We start from the raw sequence: 21,480 nt of genomic DNA, 5'->3' as shown, positions 1-21,480 counted from the left end.
CCAGGGGTTATCAGAGCATTTCCTGCAGTTCTATAGGAGAACAGAGGTTGAGGCAGAGGTTGAGGCAGAGGTAAATGAGCCTGGCAGGCTGGCAATTAAGGCAACAAACCAAGCAGGAGCCAGGGAAAGGTGCAGAGAGGGAAGCAAAGCTCTGCAGGCAATCCCACTGAGGGAAATAGGAAGTGATGAGCAAAACAGGAGACAATGTCTTTCAGAAAGGGGAAAAAAAAGGTCCTACTACAGCAATTTTCTAAGACACCAGGTGCTGCTCTATCTGCAGTTTCATCCATACACATCTCTGAGGCAACTGGATGGTTTGGCTCATGTCCTTTCTTTCCTATGACTCCCACAGGTTTTGAACCCTACTGTTATAGACTTTCAGGTTGAAAAATTCCAGTGGTTAAGTTTGAAATCTGTAGTCATTAGAATAATGGGAGATCCCTAGAGAGAGCCAACACTGCTATGCAGAAAATTTATTAGCAGCAGGAACAGAGGCCTGTATCAGCACTTTACTGGTGGATAAATCAGTGGGTTTGCTAATGATGTTTCGGTTCTCTTGATTGAATTGGATTTGTAAGAGAAATGCAGCTGCAGACTGAATTGCTTTATATGACAAGAGAATAATGAATAGCCAATCCTGAACACCCAGGGTTTCTGTATATATGGGATAATTTAGCTTCCGTTCTTGTTGTTATTATTTTATATGCAAATGAAATTATCAATGCCTTTATATAATAACTTCCTGGATCACATTTATTCTAGAGCTTTTGCCTGTTTGTGTGCAAGAGAAATTTCTTTCCCTCATTTTACCCGGGGTTTAATACTAAATCCAGCTCCTGCTGGAGCCTGTGGGAGTTTTATTGTGTTATAGATATGACCCATCCAGAGGACATTGAAAGTGAACAGAAAATATTGAAACTGCCTGTGGTTATGAGGGTGCTATTATTTATTTGGAGATAGGGCCCATTACCTTATGCTATTATCTGCAAGTTACATGTACTGGGTTTTGCATATTTGATGTTTACTTAACATGCACATCAGGTTCTTTTAACAATAGTGTTTCAGAGATGGGCTGGCTAAGTGCCCTCATCAGCCTCTTGCTAGGTTGTTCTCTGGGGTTCCAGCCAGTCAGTCTTTATGTGTTTGAAGCTCTAAATAGGCTACTGCTCCCACTCTGAAGGATCTCGCCAAACTGAACCAATGCCTGCTGGAAAAGGAAAAAACGGGATGCCAGCTGGCCAAGAGGGCTGAAAAGAGAGAAAAAAGAGATAAAATCATTCTTACATCGAGAAACTGCCTTAGCAATGTCCTCATCTGCGGGGTGGTAATAGATCACAGTTGCCTGTTTGGTCTTCCAAATGGCTGAGCTCCCAAGTTACAGTTACTCCTTGCCCTTGGAGGTGCAGTTGACTGAGATGTACTGTTGAGACACATAAATTTAACAGATGGATTGTGCAGGCCAGGCACTGTATCCAGCAATTGTTTCTCCCACTAGGGGAAAGTCTTACAAAAGCCTTTCCCTTGTGTTCAACAGGATTGTGGTGGTTCATTGCACTGCAACTTTAGAAAGGTTTTGGGTGATTGGCTGCAGTGGAGAGAAACAAACTGGCAGTGACACAATTCCCACCATCTGCACAACAGTGAGGAGATTTTCTTTTAGGTAGGAAAAGAGGAGAAAAAAATCTTCCCTTACCCACTGACAGGCCAGGGGCAATGCTGTGGGAAGGGTCTTGCTACTTTCTGCTTTCAGCATTTATGGTGCCAGAGGCATTGACCAGAAAATCTGGTCATGTCCATTAGTCCTTCTCATGTGCTCTGCCAGCAACTGAGTGTCCAGGCAACAGTTTTTGCCCTCCCTGTGCGAGGCAGACAGGAGTGCAGGGGCTGAGAGAGCATCATCAGCCTGCAGAACAGCATGTGCTGGGGTGGAGAGACACAGTCAGGAAGGAGTCTTTGTGAAAAAGAACTTGAGGGAGCAAGAAGAGAGGTGTGCTGATAAGAACTGAGGAAATGAGAAGCCCAGGAAACTGCTCAGTTGGATTCTTGGAGATATAAAATGTCAGGGATGTGGCCAGAAAAATGCATCACAGTGCATATTCATTTAATTCCAGGTAGCTTCATGGGGGTGGCAGTGGTGGGAGAGGTGTTTTTCCTACATTCAGTATACATTCAGATGTTACTTCAGGCCTTGAAAGTGCAGCTGCTAAGCCACTCAACATTTTAAAGGTTGCTCGACTAAGAATTATATTAGAAAACACCTCAGATTTTAATACTGGAAACCAGGAAATCAAAATAACTTTGGAAAATCAAACACAGTTTTTTGGACACATTTTCTTTACAATAATTATAATAATTTTGGGCACCCTACTAGAATGAAAAAAATCTGCATTGTACTTGAGAATCTGCTGAATGTTTTTAGCATTTTAAGGGTTTTACATAAATTCAGACTTCAAAAGCCTGTCATGAAGGAAGTTTAACTAGCAAAACAAAATTGTTTAATTACTGGCTTTTAGTAAGGTATTTAAAAAATTCCAACAATATAAGCAGTTAGTATGTTTTATTCCAGTAGGACATCCTATCTTCCTGGATTGAGGTGAACAGTTCTGTCATGCTGATGGGACTACTGCACTGCAGGCTGTGCATGGAATGACAGTTTCCAAGAGTAACACAAATCACTAGTGCTGCTAATTATTATCAATGTATTTACCACAAAAATCTTTAGTTCTAACCATGCCAGAGAAACAGATTTCACTTTGTTAGACCTGAAAATACAAGTAACACAGCTAGACTAAAAGAGCTATTGAAGGGAAGAGACAGTAAGGCAGCTCTTTTTCTGCTTTTAAACAAGAATTAACTGCTGTTGACAGAGAAAGTACAGGACATCTTTCTAAAGCAGGTCTGCATAGTAAAACACACTCAAAATAACTAATCTTGTTAACAAGCTCTCTATAAAGCACTTTCCACTCTGGAGATACATGTTTATACTCTCACACTGGAGCTGTAGGTGACCTGAAGAGGGATCTGCTCAACACAAAAAGCAAAGGAAGGAAAATTTTGTCTGCCATTTTCTCTATTTTCTGTGGTGATAGAGAAGAGCAGTTCTGGAGTAAGGATTTTCTATAGCACAACACAGCTGTTCTTTCTGATGTGTCCCTGAAAGAATTCACCATCTGGCACTGATGATATCACAGCCTGTTGCCATGGGACCATCATGTCATCACACATATCCCACACTCAGCATCCTTTCAGAGCAAAACAGTACAGCTGACACATCTGAGTCCAGCAGGCACCAGAAAAAGGTGACAAGGACCACAGGGCCAGGATAAAATGACAAAAACAGCTGCCATGAGCATGCTCAGGTATGGGGCTTCTCTGAGGAGGAAGGACTTCCAGAGTGCCCCTAACACCCACGGCAGTGACATTTAAACAGGACAGCAAAGCAGCTGTGGCACTGCTGACACAACTCTGTTGCAGAGCAGTATCAAGGAAAATGTCATGTTTTGCTCAACAAATATTTTCTTGTCTCTAGTGCAGTGTGGTCTGGCATTACTGGAAATCCTAAATTCATCAACACATGTAGAGAAAAATTGATAAAATGTAGTGAATACTACTGCCTTTCCATTACACAGTCCATTATTCATTTCACTGCTATTGGTTTAAAGTGCATTTCAGATTTATATTGTGCAGTCATGTAAGAATTATTCTGTTTGGAGAAACTGACATAACTTGTGTTTCAAGTGCATTACAGCATAACTGGCTGAAGTTTTATCTCAACCTCACCACTTTTCAGGAAAGGATAGCAGAAGGGGAGCCTTCACCTATTACTCAGCCACTTCATGGAATATGCTGCAGAGCAGAAGCGTTTGATGAGTTATTGCTTAAATAAAAGCATACTTCAAGCATTTATTTCTGTGAAGTCCCTGCCTTCTGTCCACATAGAAGATATTACAGGATCTTAATTCTAAAAAAGCCCAATATACATAATCTGTAACCACATTTACATTTTTTTGCAACTCTCTGACAAGGACAACTTGAATTTCCTGGTATTTTATTAAACTTTGCAAGTGAGAAGCAGGCCTTGCAGCCTTAACAAGCAGATGTGGAGGTGACAGGAAATGGAATTTCCTAATTAGTTTCTGAAATGTATGAGATGATGTTATTGCTGGAGGTAGCAGAAACCAGACATGATGACTGAGATCTTTTCCTGTCCAATGCAAAGGATGGGAGCAACACAGCTATACAAGTATCAGAATTGCTGACATACAATGCAGAGACTTTTTCATGCTGGCTGCTTGTACAAGCCTAGACCAAAAGAGCTTACTGAATCTCGGGCCAAATAACAAGTAAATGGGATTACATTAAACAGCTTAGCACTAGGTGTCTTCCAACTTGACTCCTTTTGACCCCAATAACAGTAAACTTTGGTGGAACTGAGTCACCAAACAGGAGGGGTTGCTGTAACTAGAAAATGCATGAGATGGCTGAAAGCTGAACCTCAGGACTCGGATTTCAATCTCCATCTCCAGTAGATGCATGTGGAAAGATTCTAAACATCCCTATAAACAGATTAGGAATCTGTTATCCTCCTGTGCCAACACCTGATGGCAGCTGTCTAGGGGGTCATGAATACAACACTATTTTTTTAGCCTTCCCCAGCTATCAGTAAAGTTCAGATTATGGACATCCAAAGACAGTAGTGTAATTTAATTTTAATAGCTCCTCATAGACTTTTGCCTCACTTCTTATTGAGTCAAGATATTGTTGCTTTTATTTAAAACAAACTCTTAAAGTGAAGGAGTACCACTTGTAACTCTATTTAGAAGAAATCCCCACCAATCCTTTCCTCTTTTCTCATTCCTTCCTCCCCACAAATTATGTCTTTGGGATGGCTGAAAACAACAGTCATGGGGATAGCAGTTATGTGTATTTTGGTTTTTCAAAAGGCTTTGCAGGCAGAAGATCTCAATGTAGTTTAGGGAACCAGCAGTGGTATTGGCACCATTAGGCTGAAAAGTATTTTCTTTGCAAAAACTATCTATGTTTGCATTTACTCTGCTTGCTTGCCTTCTTAGCAAAAAAGGATTAATGATGAAGGGGAAAAAAATTCTTCTGTGACTGTGTAATGAAATCCATGCACAGAGAATCTCCATTACTCCCTGCAAGCTCAAGAGAAGCAAGTCTTTCTCCACTTTTGGCCAAGCAAGACAGAGCATTCCTGGCCTGTCAATATTAATAGTTGAGGCTGATGCCTGTACAACCAATTCCAAAGAATGGACTGAGTCCAAGCAATTCCTCTGCCATTACAGCCAGGTCTCCAAGACAACACCCACATGGCAACATCATGGTCTGTCACCCACCCACCCTGGGCTCCTCTGCACTGTCACTGTGTGCCAGCTCAGCAATTCCAGCTATGTGAGAATGCAGGAAGATGTGTGAAGCCTTGAACACCCTGTGGCCATAATCACCCTTCAAAAGCAGCTGAGACTCCCTTACAGGCAGCTGTTCTACCTAGAAAAGAGCCCGTAAGAATTAGTGTCCTTTGGACTACCCATGCAGGAACACAGGAGTCAACAGGTCAGACAGGGTGGACATCTGATTGATTAGCACACAAACATGAAAAAAAAAATTGTCACAGCATGAATGTATTATTTATCAAATAATACATTTTCCAGGAGCTTACACTTTTAAGAAACCAGAAGGAAAACAGAGTTGCGATGTTTCATTTTGACAGACTATATTTCACATTTTGGGCAATAATCTTGGCCCCCCTCTAATTCTTTCAGCCAAAATGTTCAGCCAAGCATGCCAAAAATCACACTTAAAACTCAAAATTCAAGCAGCTGAATCTGTGTCTTGCTTTTCTCAATTTCTACACCAAGAGCTAGACTGCTATTAGTGCAACAAGAGATGAAGACACCAATATTTACAGCATATTTCACGTAATGAATGAAAAGCTTTTACTAAGACAAAGACACAAGTGACCAAATCTGTATGTGTTACTTATGTGACCTTTATCTTTCATAAAGGCTGTTACAGAAATTTACGTTGTTTTTTTTTAACACTTTTTCCAAATGTGAGATGGTTGCAGCCAGCCATTAATGAGACCCCTGTCAAAAAGGATGAATACTTACCTGTAATGTTGATTGAGAAAATGATGCTCATCAAAAGGGCTCAATCTGTTCTCTGTACACACAGGCACACTGAGCTGTCAGCTGCTGTATGGGGAAAAATTTCTAAAAGAACAGAGCCCTTGACAACGTCACCATAAAAGTAAGCAAGGTTTCTTTCAGTAGGAAACAGGTCATTGCTTCATTTCTATGTTACATTTATATCACACCAATTCTGAAAGGGTTTTTTTGCTCATTCCTTTTATGAAGGCTTTTAGTAGAAAAGACCTATTACATTTTTCTCCTATCTTAAAAGCATCTTCAACCAATCACACATTCTTCTCCTGAAAATAAGGCTTATTTGTTTGTAACAAATGAGGAAACCAGTTTTTGAAATGAAGACTGATTGGATTCCAACTTTTGACTCCAGGGTTATAATTCCTTCTACTGGCGCTGGGAAAAGCTCTTGAGAAACAGGACCACCAGCAAGTGAAGAATTCCCTTTGGGCAGGACTGCACCAACAGTTGGCATAACTGAAAGCACAGGTGCAACCTTCTGGAGAAGGAGGAACCAACTCTGCAGCACCACAGCTGCATTCTAGTCAAGGAACATTGTGTCTTTGGGCAAAAAAGGTCCATGTTCCCATGACTGAGGACTGCAGCATAATACATGTGTAAAAGGAAGGTGGATGTTACAGACAACTGAAGTGCCATTTTTGAGTTGCTGCTGTATTTCCTCCATGATCACATGCTTTTATGTGAGGTATTTATCAGAAATGCAAAATGATATGGAAGATAGAGTAAAAGAACTGCAACACAGAATTTTCAAGTCCTGCTGAATTTCCAGCAAAATGGCACATCTAGGGGTAGTTGGCCAGATGTCCCATTTTGCTGGCCCATCCCCTGAAATGAGATTATTTGGCAGCAACTTTTAAATCTGCAGTAGGGTATTTCAGGAGTTAGTACACAGCTCCTAAGGAACAATTCATCCAGTTCTCTCTCCTTCTAACCTCATAGCATATTTAAGCATATTAAGCCCTCTTAAAAATACTTAAAAGAACCAAAGGCAAGGTAATTTCCTTTGTATATTTCTTTTTATAGATTTATTTTACATTTTTTGTGAAGTAGGAAAGGAATTCAATGTTTGTCTTATATGAGGTCTCCACAAATACTTTTTGAGACCAGAATTTCTGCTTCTGCTAGCAGAACTAGTTGGATAAAGAATCAACCACAGCAAGAACTGGAACTTGTATTGAAAAGTAAGAACAGCCCAGTCCTACCTCACCCATTCTTCCTTTTTTTTCTGAACTGAACTGCACAGGGAAAACACCATCACCACACTGGAAACATTTCAAATAGGAACAGAGAAATTTATGCTTGTTAATCTGTGACAGGGTTTTTCCCCCAGTGGATACAGCAACCCTCCCATTCATTTTGCACCACACCATGCATGTGTGGTATTGCCTGACATTGCTGTGAAAGTCCTGTCAACACTCCTCGTGCTTCTCCATATGTTAAAACCACTCCTGCTCTAAGTTCAATCTTCCTTAAACAATACAGCAGCTAAAAGAAAGCTTTACCATCTAAGAATTGAAGTGTTCTAAGTATGGAAGTTTGTTTTTATAAAAATAAAAGTAATTTACAAGGTGTTAAGAAGAAAATTTATTTGGTCAAAGGAAGGAAACCCAAACAAAACACTGAATTTTGACAAAACCCGCCAAAAACTTGAGTGACAACAAATGCAGAACTGTTAATAATCCTTTTCTCTCTCCTGTCTCACTGAAGTTTTTCAGATTAATCACACCAGAAGTAAGTCTTGGAAACTGGAGGCTTTTTCGTTTCAGTGTTCACTTTAACTTCATCTGTGAAAGATGTGGAACTGACATGGAAATTCTGCTTTGAAAAAACAGTAACTACTACTGAAAGCAAAGATATTCCAAACTGCACTGCAGACTTGTTTTGTTGCAGCTGGCTGCTGCAGAGGGCACAGCATTATAGTAGTAGTATATTATAAACTACACATGATACAGAGAAACTCTGGGCACTCAGCATGAACTGAAGTTAAAATTTTACTTGTAACCTTCCTCTGTTGCCTGGAAAGCAGATGAGTGTGTCACTATGAAACCAGCAGATGATTCCTTTGCCCTGGCATGGAAATGCAGCAATGTCACAAACTACTGCCTTCAATACACAATGATATTTATCAGCAGAGCTTCAGAGAGTCCTTTTAAGCGTTCAGGGCACCATTTTCTAAGGAGCCACAGGTTTAGAGGGGCCAGTTCAGCCTCATTTACACAAACCACCAGTGTGCTTCACTCTGTGGGGCAAACACAACTGGCCCAAAGTAAAGAGTGACAGAAGCAGAACCAATACAGCTAGTGCAGATGGATGAGCACACACAGAGGCACATCTCTGTGCAGATGGATGAAAACAGATCTACTTGCTTATACTTAAATTTTGTACATGTCCTATGCACTTGGCCATTGGAAACCTGCACATAAAATAGACACATAGCCCCCAGGGCTACCTGGCTTCCACAGCTCTGTAAACATTGGTCAGATATAGTCTATCACTCTAAGCCTTTTTTAAAACTTCAAGTCTTCAAGCCCATTGCTGCTTTTTACTAGAAAGGCAAAAATCACTGTAGGCACTGGCTCCAATAGCACGGTCCCTACTTAAGAGAAACTCTTAAGTTTCTGTTCTGCTAAACAGATCTCTAGCAGACAGGACCACATCAGGCTTCTGCCTGATCCTCCCACCCCTTCATTAAAACATTTTTCTATATAATGTTGCTTTAGAGTCAAACTCCTGCCAGACAAGTATCAGTCTGGAAGAAAAACTTCCTGCTTCATTATAAACCTTTGAAAAAGAATTCCAATGTCTGGGCTATGGTAATTTGATAAGTTGTATCTTGGCCAGTGGGCTCCTGATTCTCAAAAAAATCCAAGATTAGCAGACATAACACTTCAAGCTATGCTGTGTGAAACAAGATCCTAATACTACTATGTTAAATAAGACTAGAAAATGGGATCACTCAAATTCCTAAACAGGAAGAGCAGACAATTTGTAAAGTCTTTTTCTTCTCTGCATTGCTTTAAGTTTTCCCAGTTCACTGGATATGGACATTGTTACGTTTCTTGCATGTGTGGTCAAGGCAAGTGGGTATCAAATGATTGAATTTTAGACAGGTTTGATATTCCTGTCCCTCCTATTACTACTTGACAACTGTATGTGTGTTTAACGTGAACATCACTGACAGACACTGTAAAAGAAAAAAAGGCCAAAGAAATACATACTGTCCTTGCCACGCTCTCCCTCAAAGTCCAAAACCAAAACTTGCAGTTTGTTCTTTCAGCAGCCCAGCCTGAGGCACCTGACCCTACAGCACTGGTGTGATTTGTCTCTTTACTTATTTCTGGTGTGATTAATCTGCCACATCAGAGCACAGTGCAGGTACTCACAGCTTAAGGGGAATAATGGGCCAGTATTTGGGCTGCTTTCTGTCACAGTTCCTATCAAAGATAAGCTGCATGGCAGCCTCCATTGCCTGGATTTTGGCAGCTTCAGCACCATACAGCTTCTGCATTTCTGCCATGCGCCTCTCCCCAGGTCTTTCTGTGGGCGGCTCCACAGAACGCTCCAGCCTCCTGTGCAGGTCCTGATCAGCCTCCACATAGGGATCCTCAGCTTCCAGCTGCTGCTGCCTCCCTAGACAAATAAACCATAAGAGATGTAAATTACTGGGCTGTCAACCAATCATGTTTTATTTTAACTTTAAAAATATTATATATTCATATTTTAGCTGGGTCTAAAAGGAAAAAATCCACATGTTCTAGGGTGCAGCTGCACTCATTTTGCATAAAGAAATTCCTACTAAATATCATGATAAAGCCAGGCTGGAATAAATGGGGAGAAATGAAGAAGATCCTGGAACTGAATCCTAAATGTGTAGGAAACCTCTGTATTAGTACTACTAGGCAAAAATCAACATTGCTCAATTTCTCCCCAAAACACACATTGCCCTGAAAAAAACTCAAACAACAAAACAACAAAAACCCAAAACACAACCCCCCTCTCCCTCCCAAGAAAACAGAAACAACCCAACCAAAAAATCCCAAACCACTCCCCATACCAAAAAAAATCAAACAAAAAGGAGAGTTGTTTCCAAAATAATGACTTAGCAGCTGAGAAAAGAAACAATGCACAGGACAATGCAACTTTAGCTGAATGATAGCCAAGAGAAAATGTAATCAGTTGCTACTCAGTGAAAATGAACAAATGGGTCTGTCATGTCAGCCATTAAGTGCATTCAATGAAACACAGCTGTAAGCATCGTGTTTAGATAAACTGTCCAAACTCAGCCATTTCTCAAGACTTGCAAAGTTCAAAGCTGGCAGCCTTACTCTATTGCTTTGAAAACAAACAAAACACCACCAACATAAAGTATGCATCAGGACTTTTAAAGAGGATTTAAAACAATTCAAGAGGTGAAACATTTGGACCAATCTGTCAACAAAAATGCTGTGGTAAGCCTGACTGGAAGCAAGAACTTGGTTGTGGCATGTCCAAATTTACTTCTGCTTCCTGGGTACTGCTCTGATGAAAGAAACAATGCTTTGTGCAGTTAAAACATCAGAGTGCTACACAAAACTCCCCTCTTATGGGGGCATTTCTACAAGAGAGAGAAAATCACCCAGCAGCTGAACTCTCAATAACAAATGAGCACCCTCAAAACCGTGTAACAGGCACAATTCACTACTAATGACAGCAGTAGGGTTTTTTTAAACATCAAAAAGGACAGTGTCCACAGGTCAGGATGCATTGGTCACACACAAGAAATGCTTCTCAGCGTTTGGTGCCATGTACTTCTTCTCTCTTTCACCCTAACACAGAGATTTAGCTTCCACAACACCCATGACATCTGCAAACCCTAACCCAAAGTTAAATATCCTGACATTTGTGTGTCAAACATCTGCAGTTTATTTTTATACTGGAAAGTACTGTACCGAGCAGCCAACTGACTGTCAGCCTTCCTAAAGGAATTATCCCCTGAACGGCACTCACAGAAAACAGATATTTTAAACAATACAACCAGAAACTTCAATTTTGGGATCTGTTTGTCTGACAGACACAGAAAGCTTTTGTCCTGTCATTTGAAACACCATTTGTATTGGTCATAGAAGGGCTTGAGGAGTTATTAGCCATCTATTCCAGAAAGCCATTTCTGTGATTTTGCTTTAAGGGCACACCCCTGCATTAGGCTGCACTGCCAGAATTCACAAGGAAATATACATTAGAGTCCATATGTGTTTTTGGAAGAGTCAGATTTATTTGGTGTTGGGCCATTTTAACCAGAAGGTCTGAATTGAAGAAACTAACATTGTCTACAGAGAGCTCATCACGGTATAGCACCCAGGCTACACCCTGCATCCCACTGAAACCAACTTCCTGGGACACCACGCTGCCCACAACTGCACAGCACTGCTTTTAAGCACAAACTTCATGCACATCACACTGAATAGTTTCAGACAGATAAAACCAAACAAGACTATAGTGGCAAACCAATGTTTCTCACTGTAGATTACACAGCAAAACTGGTAAGGCAATGAATTGGACCCATATTTGTTAACTCTCTTGGGACTCTAGATAATTCCTTGTACTTCTGTATTACCCATGGAAATTTCTAATTCTTTAGTTTCATAGCTGCATGCTAGAGACAGCTGCTTCCTTGATTGTTTGCTGCAGAATGCTGTCTGATAGCTCACTGCACATGCTGATCTTTAAGAAAAAAAAATTTCTCTGTAGATAGATAATGAATTCTTCTGTTTGGAAATTAAATGGATCTCTAGCAGAAGCTTCATGATGGATGAGTAGATTACAGTTTAGTGTGCATCAATCTCCATTTCTCAACACAGAGTAGTTCATAAATCTGTAGATCCTAATTGTAACAATCAAAATAATAATACCAATATAAATTCCATTCTCAGAATTACCTGATGTATGTCTGGAGTGTTTCACTTTACACTATTCAGATATAGTGCCCCTAACTTTCTAACTTTACTTCTGCTATTCCCTAACTACTGGTTAAAAAAGTCCCAGGGTGATTGTATTACAGAGTTTTAGACATATAAATCAAGTCTAGAATCCAGGCAGAGGCTCAGGACAGAAATGTGCTAAAGGGACCCACAGTTTTTTGCACCAAAGGCTGGATTTGAGAACATGACAGCTGTTGCTGGTAATACCACTGCAGCTGTGTGGAATATGTTGCAGTTTCAAATCAGTTATCTGTGCAGAGATACCACTGGAACAAACTCCAGTCATAGACAGAATCATAGAACGGCTTGGGCTACAAGGAACCTTAAAGATCATCTTATTCCAACCCCCCTGCCACAGGAAGGGACAGTGTCCACCAGATCAAGTTGCTCATGACCCCATCCAGTCTGGCCTTGAGCACTGCCAGGGATGGGACATCCACACCTTCTCTGGGCAACCAGTTCCAGTGCTTCACCACCCTCACAGTAGGCAGCATTATTTGCTTTTATAGACTATCAAGGAAAGAAGTCATGAAACTAAATGGGTATGTAAACTACTGTGTTTCCAAAAACAATATTTCCACAAATAGGCATAAGGAATAGATAACAGAGAAAGTATTGTCCTGTTGAGATGCACACTAAACTTTCTTTGGTGGGGCAAGGGCTGGGAAGTAGAAGTGCTGTAATTTCCAGCAGTCTGGGTTCTATCCATTACCTCAGAGTTTAGTTTAAAAACAATATAAAGCAGTAAAACTTGAGCTAAATGAGCAACTACCTCTTCATCAAAAAGCTGACAACCAGAATCTGACAATGGAAATACAAACAAAATTATAAGCTGTCTATAACCACAAGCCTATGGAGACAACCAGAATTTCTCTGAAGCAAGCAACACATACTCATCCATGAAGCAGATAGTGTGGTTTATCAAAATATTAATTCTCAGTCTGCAGCAACAAAGTCCCCAGCTTACTCTCAGATCAGTTTCACATTCCAAATTCTCAAATCATTGGGCTGCCAAGTTATAAATGTAAAACAAGTAATTTTTACACAATTCTAAGTAGTTCCTCCTTCTACTTCACACAGACTAAAATAAACATGCTTTCTTTTACAGCATTCATCTTCAACTGCTGGTAAGCTTCCCCCAATCAAGGAAGAGTATTTTGCAAATGTTGACAAGGCAGGCAGCTGCAGTGATGGCTGGTTCCCGCACTAAGGAAAAGCACTGCTGACGTTTTCCCAGTTGGTCAGCTCTATTTCTTTTCAAAGATGCTCTTTCTCTCTCTTGAAGCTCTCTTCAAAATTAACTTATTCCTACCAAGTTTAGCTCTGCTGGGAAGTCATTGTTATCTGGCCAAAACCAGTTGGGGTATCTTTTTCCAAACACAGTAAATAGAATTCTTTAACCACAAAGAAAAAAAGTCCAGCTCTGTCATGCCCCCAGTGTCCTGGGTTACCAAAAAAGTTATTGTATTCTGTGCCCAGAATGGGAAGTGTCTCTTTAAGACTGCTAGATCTGGAAATGGAGCCTTGGGGCCAGCAGGTTCTGGCCATTTTGAAGTCGGGGTTGTGCAGGCAGAGCTCTCTCTTGCCTGTGGCTCTTGCTCTTTCCTTTCACTCTTGCAGGCAGAGAGCTGAGGCAGCACTGGTGGCAGCTCCCCTCTGGTTTTCTTCTGGGGCTTTTATCACGAGGCAGGCAGGTGTTCAGCCATGTCCAGGAGAGCAGGGCTCCATCACACATAACAGTGACTTGTAAAGAAAAACATCATCACTCCAAATGTCCCCCCTTTCCTTCTTCTTCCCCCCCGTTTAAATCCTGAGCATGATGTCAGATGGTCTGGAATATCCCTTTGGTCAGTTGGGGTCACCTGTCCTGGCTGTGTCTCCTCTGAATCTCCCATTCACCACCAAGGTCCTCACCAGCACGGCAGCAGGAAAAGCAGAAAAGGCCTTGGCTGTGTGTAAGCCCTGCTCAGCAATAACAAAAACATTTCTATATTATCAACCCTGTGTTGAGTGTAGATTCAAAACACTGCCCCCAACCAGTCATGTGAAGGAAATAAATTCTACCCCAGCCAAAACCAGCATGTCTACCTAACTCATGCTACATTCCTGGGCCATCATTAGTAATTCTAGGCCTTATGAAAGAAAGTTTCAGATTACTGTTTCTCCCTTCACCACTTTTCCCACTTTTTATGAATGACTTTTAATCAGGTGTGTACTAGCTGAAAAGAAAAGTGAACAAACACAGACAACTACCTCCATGCTCTGGAACTGCCAGAATAGGAGACTAACTACTGTATTAGCCATTCACTGCATTTGGGCCTTCACACGCACACAAATGACCTCTTACTTACTTTTCAGCAAGACTATGACCTAAGACATAAGCTATTTCCCCCCTAGGTCTTAGAAACTCAGATGCCTTGTTTCTCTTATTTTATAAAAGGGAAAATGTCTCACACTTTTTCTAAGTTTGATCCACTTTACATTTCTTTCTTTGTAATATCCTTTGAGAAGCTTAAGTAGTAATAATAAAAAAAATCCTGTCCAGAACTTATCCTCTTCTTATTAAAAGAAAAAAAATACCAGCAAAACAAACCAAGAAAAAGAAACAACTTCAAAACCAAAACCCAAACAAATTCCCTTATTTAGGAAGAAGTCTCCATGGAGAGACTTTGCAACATTAAAAGGAGATAGAAGTAGGAAGGGTAATTATCTATGTCAGATTTTAAATGAAAGATTTATACCCAGCATTGTGTGGTTTCTTGTACCATTTTTAGCTCTTGGTATTTATACATCCAACCCTCAGCTCACTGCAGCCAGTGATAATATTCCATCTGACAACATTTTTTAACAGACATTCTTCCCCACAGGTCTGTAGGTGCCCACACTCAGCGGCCAGCCATGTGCTGCCGCCCCACACAATGGCAGGTGTGCTAGGAGACCCAAGAGCTTGCTCCTCCCAGGTGTTAAATGCCATTACTGACTTTCAGTGGCTTGCTTAGATAGCACATTATTTTTCAAGGAAATATTGCACTTTCTCCAGTCTTGGTGTGTTTTTAATTTTCCATGATTTCAGACTGTGTGTTCACATAGTTGTCTGCTTATTTGAAATGATTAATTATTTTCTGCTACTGCTGCATGTGCACTTAGTGAGCTTTTCATCTTAAATGCTACCTATGCTGATCTTGAGCAGCCCACACTAACAGTTAAAACCACTACCCTTTTCTACTGATTAGAAACTCCTAGTTCTCTCTTTGAATGCCACATCCCACAAGCCTATCTGCTGTGTTAAGTGTTCTGCCCACACAGGTTTCTCCATGCAAAATGCCAGCTTCTTCATCTTCCTAGAAAAGATAAATACCTTCACCATAAACCTACATAAGAGGGTTTTTTTTGATGTGATAGAATCAGACCATTTTATTGTACCCATACTTGCATGAACTGGGCATAACATGGGGAAAATCAAAATCTTTGCCTCAAGGAATTCCACCAAAACAGGGATTTAAATCAGGATTTGTACACAGGATATTCAAGGAGTTTAATTTCTGCAGAGCTCTGGATTTCCACAGGACTGGAATCTCAAGTACTACTCTTTATCAAGTGCAAAGTTTTGCACAGCAAGTTTCCATCAGTGGGAGTCTACAAGATACAAACAATTGTGACTTACCCCCACATCTGTAAAGATAAAATATTCTTGGTTGCTAAAACCAGCGTGGTCCTGCTTGCTGGCAGGTTACTATGGAACACTAAGTAACTTACTGAAATTATGGAAACAGACTGAAAGAGAATGATGATTTTATAGCAGAATGAACAGCCTTGTTCTAGCTGTAAGCTAGCTTGGGGAAAATAGACTTCTTTTAAAACGTCTTAAATTTTAAACTTTGTGCTTCAAAAGATGTGACAAAGGGATTCCCCATGACATCACATAACTTTCCCCTTCCCATTTTTAGGAGAAGTCTGATCTCCAAGGACAGCTAGGCTCCATCTTACTATGTAAGCATTCTCACCTATACAGAAAAATCAAATGCTGCAGCTGCCTGGAAAAAACTCATTCAGAATAAAAATTACTTTTGGTGGGAGTTATTGCCTGCAATGTTAAGCTTTCAGTTACCAGTCATGACAATCATAAAAGAGAACTACCAAAAATCCTGAGGATATTAAAACCCCAAACATCTACAGTGACAAAATTTCCATCTGCTTGTTGAGGAAAGAATGAGTTAAAAGAAATGGACTGTTTCATCACATATATATACACGCAATGCAATATTCTCAAGAAAAAGGAAAACGTTCCCTTACAGGCTTTGAAGTAAGAGCAGATGTGATTCCTTGGCAAGCTTGTGGCAGCCTGAAACCATGGTTCCATGGACATTTTTCCTTCCTCAGCTACAAAACCAGCTTATGCAATTTCTGCTCTTCCCCCTTAGCTGAGTGCTCCAGCTCCCAGGTCCCTCATGCTACAATTGTGTAAGGGACAACACAAAGAATCCCACAAAAAACAAACAATCCCCCCAAACAAACAAAACTTCCACACATTATATTTAGTTCTAAAACAGTTCAGTGCCCTGGAAACACCAGAGCAGGAGCAATGTCTAGGAAGAAGAATTGCTTAGCCTGGCTTTGGCACCAAGATGTGTTCACTGAAGCACAGCCCAACAGAAACCTATTGCTAAGAGCAGGAAATAATCTCAGGTAAGAGAGTGCACTCCCTCAGACACAGTTGCAACAGGCTGTCTAAACAGACAGCAAACAGATTTTGCACATCTGACACACTCCAATACCTTCTTTCACTGTAATCCAATTTTTCTACACAGCTTGAAGAGGACAGCTCTGTAGAAACAGGGCAAAACTACTTACCTAGACAGAAAATTGAGAAAATTACCTTTGAAATAAAAATGAAGAGAAACCAAGGAAGTAAGATTAGAACTAAGGTGCTCCACTTCAGGTTTGGTACTTAATGGTATGTGTCACTCTCAAGTTAATTAACCACATGTCTCACTGTAAATAATCTGTAAAATTAATCTAATACCTTAAAGAATTAATTATCTCTTATTATTTTGTTATTTGGGTTAAGCAACTGGCACAAAGTTATACAGCTAACTGGAGAATAAAGAAGCCGATTTTTGTTTTAGAAATAAGATTAAAAACCAAGGATTTTTTTGTGGTCTCCAAAACAAACTGCCAAGGATCCTACACAGAAACAATAAAAGCCTTCATGCCCATGTTTACATTAGCACCAGGCTACACTGGTTACTGCCCAGCTAAACATCAAATCACCTTTATTTTCTTCTATTACCTTCCACAATAAAACCCCTAAAAAGGAGTATTTATAGTCCAACCAGAGAATGCACTGAAACAATTAAACCCCATGAATATGAAACAATCACCGAGTCAATGGAATCTCAAGTGAAAGCCTGCTCTAGAATTTGATTGCTCTAAATGTAATTCACAATCAGGGATTTGTTGATGATGAGAAGAAAACTCAGAGGTGAGCCCTGTGCAGTCAGGGGTCTGCAGCACACCAGAGGCACCAAGGTGTCTGTACCCTGCTGCCATCTGACACAATTAAACTGATAGGAAGTTGCTGAACGACCACTGCTAAGAAATTAGAACAGGATCAGGCACTGGCAGCTGCCTCTAGTAAGGATCAAGTCTACTTCAATAAGATTAAATACAGACCAGCTGACTCTGCACTCCCATCCCCCAAAACAACTCCAATCTGTCACTGATGGCAACAATGCTGACACCAGACAAAGACAACACTGCTGGAGTAAACAGAAGGATTACCTAAATCTATATATAACTATGTCTTCACATACATTTATGGCACAGTCTGAGGAGACTGAACAAGGAAATGTTAAAATTTAAAAGTGCTACTTTAAAAGCAAACCAGAACACAGAAGAAACATGAGTTTCACAATATTTTTTAATGTGTGCCCTGAATGGAAATTAAACACATGCTCTTGGAAGAATATGTTTCACAATGCACTGAGCTGCTAGACAGCTAAATAATACTGAGTTTAGTACTTTCAGGAAAAAAGAAAGGAAATAGCCTGTGTCAGTCTTCTAGATCAAACTCACTCATTTGAACTTCACACTGAAATTTCTTTCTTGACTCCAGACACAGTACAGTGCTGAATTCAAGTTTGGTTTATTGCTTGACATGAGAGAGCTACATTATCAAAAACACTTGAAAAACATTTTGGAGAACAACCTGCAGCCATGTTTGTGGCTGATTTTCTGGGAGGAAGTATAGTCAGGCTATGAATTGACCTTTCAGTTAACTGGCAGGTCCAAAATTCAGTATTACCACAGACATGCAGAATTAAATAACGAGGTCTAATCCAGAGAAAATTAATTCAGCAAGTAAATACACATTTTCTCCATGCTGCTAGTAAACTACATGTGCTGCCTGACCGAGCATTTGGAAAAAGACATCTGGAAAAAGGGTCAAACTAAAGGAGTTGGTGAAACATATCACAGTTTTTGGAAGGAAGGGTTGAAGGGTAACTTTGGAAATATAAGTTTACCTCTGACCTTCTGAATTTCTCATTGCTCACTTCAGCACTCTAGTAAATGAAATGAAATATACTTGAACTCATGAGGGTAACTGCTATGTCCAGTATTAAAAACACAACAAAAAACATTGGGGACATAGGCCAGAAGAAACCTGCAGATGTGAATCTATTGTACCTTCCACAAAATGGGAATGTTTGACTTCTCAAGTAGTTCCAGGATTTGGTGCTGGAGCACAAATCTGAGCACTCTTTTTAAAGAGAGACAGCTGGCATCCCACTTGTCAGAAAGTTAAGTTGTACTTCTTAGCACTTGGGAGCTTTCTGTCTCCTCTCTGTCACTTCAAGGGGATAATTCCTACATTAAGTATTTCAGTGACTTGATGAAGACTTTACACAAGGAGAGCCACCAGACTAAAAGCCCCAGTCTGACAGCCTGACAGAGGTCAGTACCTAATGCCAAGGGAAGGATGCAAAAGCAGAGAATGCAAATGTCTTCATGTCACCAGCATCACCTAGTGAGAAATGGAGATACAAAAAATGCAGATGCTTCTCCAAAGCCAGCCAGCTGCTCTGCAATCTACCACCTCAACACCTCCTCCATCAGCATGTTGTACATGATGCAATCTTCACAGTCTGGACATTTCTACATTTACCAGTGGCCAAAAATCCCAAGGAAATGACAACTGATGAATTTTAGAGTGATTCTGCCTACACTCTGTTCAGCAACCACATCACAAACTGCAGACCTTCTAGAAATCAAGGTATTCTGCAAGGCTTGTACAAAGTGAGAACAGCAGCATTAGTTTCAGCATTTGAACAACCACAGAAAACCTGAGGCCCAGCACGCTCTTTGGAGACCTACATTCCTTTCTACAACTTCTGGGAACACAGAGCTGACTTTTAGAGCAATGATCACTTCAGCAACTACAAATGAAATGAAACCCAGGAGATTCTTATCCAGCTAAATGTGAATGATAACACTCAATGGTGTAACACCCATGTTAATTATTTCAGTAAAAATATCCATTTAGTATTGAGCCTTCATTTTTTAACTTTATCTCCATGATTTCAGTGTACCAGAGCAGTGATCTGACAAATTCAGACATGTGTCCTTGAAATACTGTGGGAAATTTCAATAGTCACATAAACAGCTTTGGGTACTTTGGAGGCCAGCAACAATTGTAATAATTCTAACACTGATGAACAGCTGGATTGCTCTGTACTGGGTACTTCATAGGTTCCAGCACAAGTGTTTCTCAGTATGTTGCTGTATCAACCTTCTCTATTTCTCTGAGCAACAGGGAAGTACTATCACCCCTGTGCTAAAGATCTAAATAAACAGAAAATGGACACAAATTCCTAGAGCAGGAGGTGTTCTAGATTCTTTGGAATGAGCTTCACAGCAGATGACATCACATAGTGGCATAGGTGCTCAACCCTGTCACTGGAAAAGACAAGAAGGACAATGTTCCCCTGTTTCCTTAGGGTTCAAGATGCATCATCCTTTGGGTATAAATGACTAGCTTTTTTCTTCCTGGCAGGCATGTGGAAGACAAAGACAGTTCTGTAGGATACTTGTTTCTGCATTCTACCTACGTTGAAAGCTTTTGTGGATCTAGCCACACCCGGAACACCCAAAGCTGTGATGGAAGTCTGTACAGGCCACCCAAGTCTGAGATGGGTGGCCTAACAAACTCTGCCTGCCTCTCGCACTTGATTTTTAGCATCCAAGGAAATGAGTTTTGAAAAGACCCAGGCAGATGGAAGTCTCTGAACTGGCAGTTTCTGCCCTGCCAGCACCCACATTTCCCTAATGACAAAGGATGTGAACTCCATCTGGGTACTTGTGATAAAACTGAGGCACAGTGAGAGATGCTGAAAAGCAAATGGTGCCTCTGAAGTCTTGGCACTAACAACACCCAACTAAACTTAGCCAGGGTAAATTACCTGTCTCCAAGCAAATCTGTCTGTATAGGTGATCTGCTTTATAACAGAGAGACCTAAAATGTGTTACACTGGAGGTATTTTGCTGCCATGCTCTGTTGCAGCTTCTGAGCAGATTTTGTACATCATGAGTGTAGAAAGAAGACATCATCATTACATCCATTTCCACCTTGCTCTCTGGCATTTGCTTTTGACTATTACTCTAGTGCTGGACACCCTGAAACTTTAAACATTCTTTCTACAACAAAAGCTCCCCCAGTAGATACCAAAATAGCTTGTGTTAGAAAATACTTCATAATCCACAATGTCACTGTCCACTTACAAGGTTGAAAGTGTCACACTAAAGGCAGATGAATTCAGATTTATCAGCAGAGAACTGAGACACAGCTCTTCCCTCAGATCATTTAGAGATCAGAAATGCTGCATGTGGCACCCAGATGGAACCAGTAATCAAGGAATTTTAGGGAAAAGGGAAAAGTGCATCAACTGTGAAAACAGACTGCCCAAGCTGAGTGATTAGCACAGAGATGCTTTTATGCCACTCTTCCCAAGAGCTGTGTCTGTCAGCATGGTCTCACCTGCTCTTTTCCACAGCAGCTGCAGCTGCTTTAACAGCCTTCCCTGCAAGGACAAAGAATGAAGAGGAGACTAGAGGAGCCACTCAGAGCAGCTGCAGGTACTAATGGAATAACCAAGCAGGCAAACCTGCCTTCGAAAGACTACCAGCACCAGTTCTGACTGTAAGTAGTCTCCGCATCTTCCCACATCAAACTATTCCCATATGAAGCAATCTTCCATAACAGCATTCTGAAAGGAATATTTGCTCTTACAACAAGGCTGGGGAAGGATTCCTTGCTGTCCACATGGCCTCAACCCTGGGGC

At 40.7% G+C, this 21,480-nt stretch overlaps 1 protein-coding gene across 1 annotated transcript in view; it reads right to left on the bottom strand.

The window, feature by feature from the left end:
• Positions 1-326: 326 nt before the first annotated feature.
• Positions 327-21,480, bottom strand: part of GEMIN8 (gem nuclear organelle associated protein 8) — a 36,384-nt gene continuing 15,230 nt past the window's right edge. Inside the window, exons 5-6 of the mRNA XM_036390749.2 lie at positions 9,569-9,815; positions 327-1,247 (exon numbers count right to left, since the gene is read on the bottom strand). Coding sequence (XP_036246642.1) covers positions 1,136-1,247; positions 9,569-9,815 — 359 coding nt within the window. The 3' untranslated portion in view covers positions 327-1,135. The remainder of the gene's footprint in view (positions 1,248-9,568; positions 9,816-21,480) is intronic.

Source organism: Molothrus ater, chromosome 2, assembly GCF_012460135.2.
Source record: "Molothrus ater isolate BHLD 08-10-18 breed brown headed cowbird chromosome 2, BPBGC_Mater_1.1, whole genome shotgun sequence".
NCBI lineage: Eukaryota > Metazoa > Chordata > Aves > Passeriformes > Icteridae > Molothrus > Molothrus ater.
The sequence above is the reverse complement of the archived record's forward strand: the minus strand, read 5'-3'. Positions and strand labels throughout refer to the sequence as shown.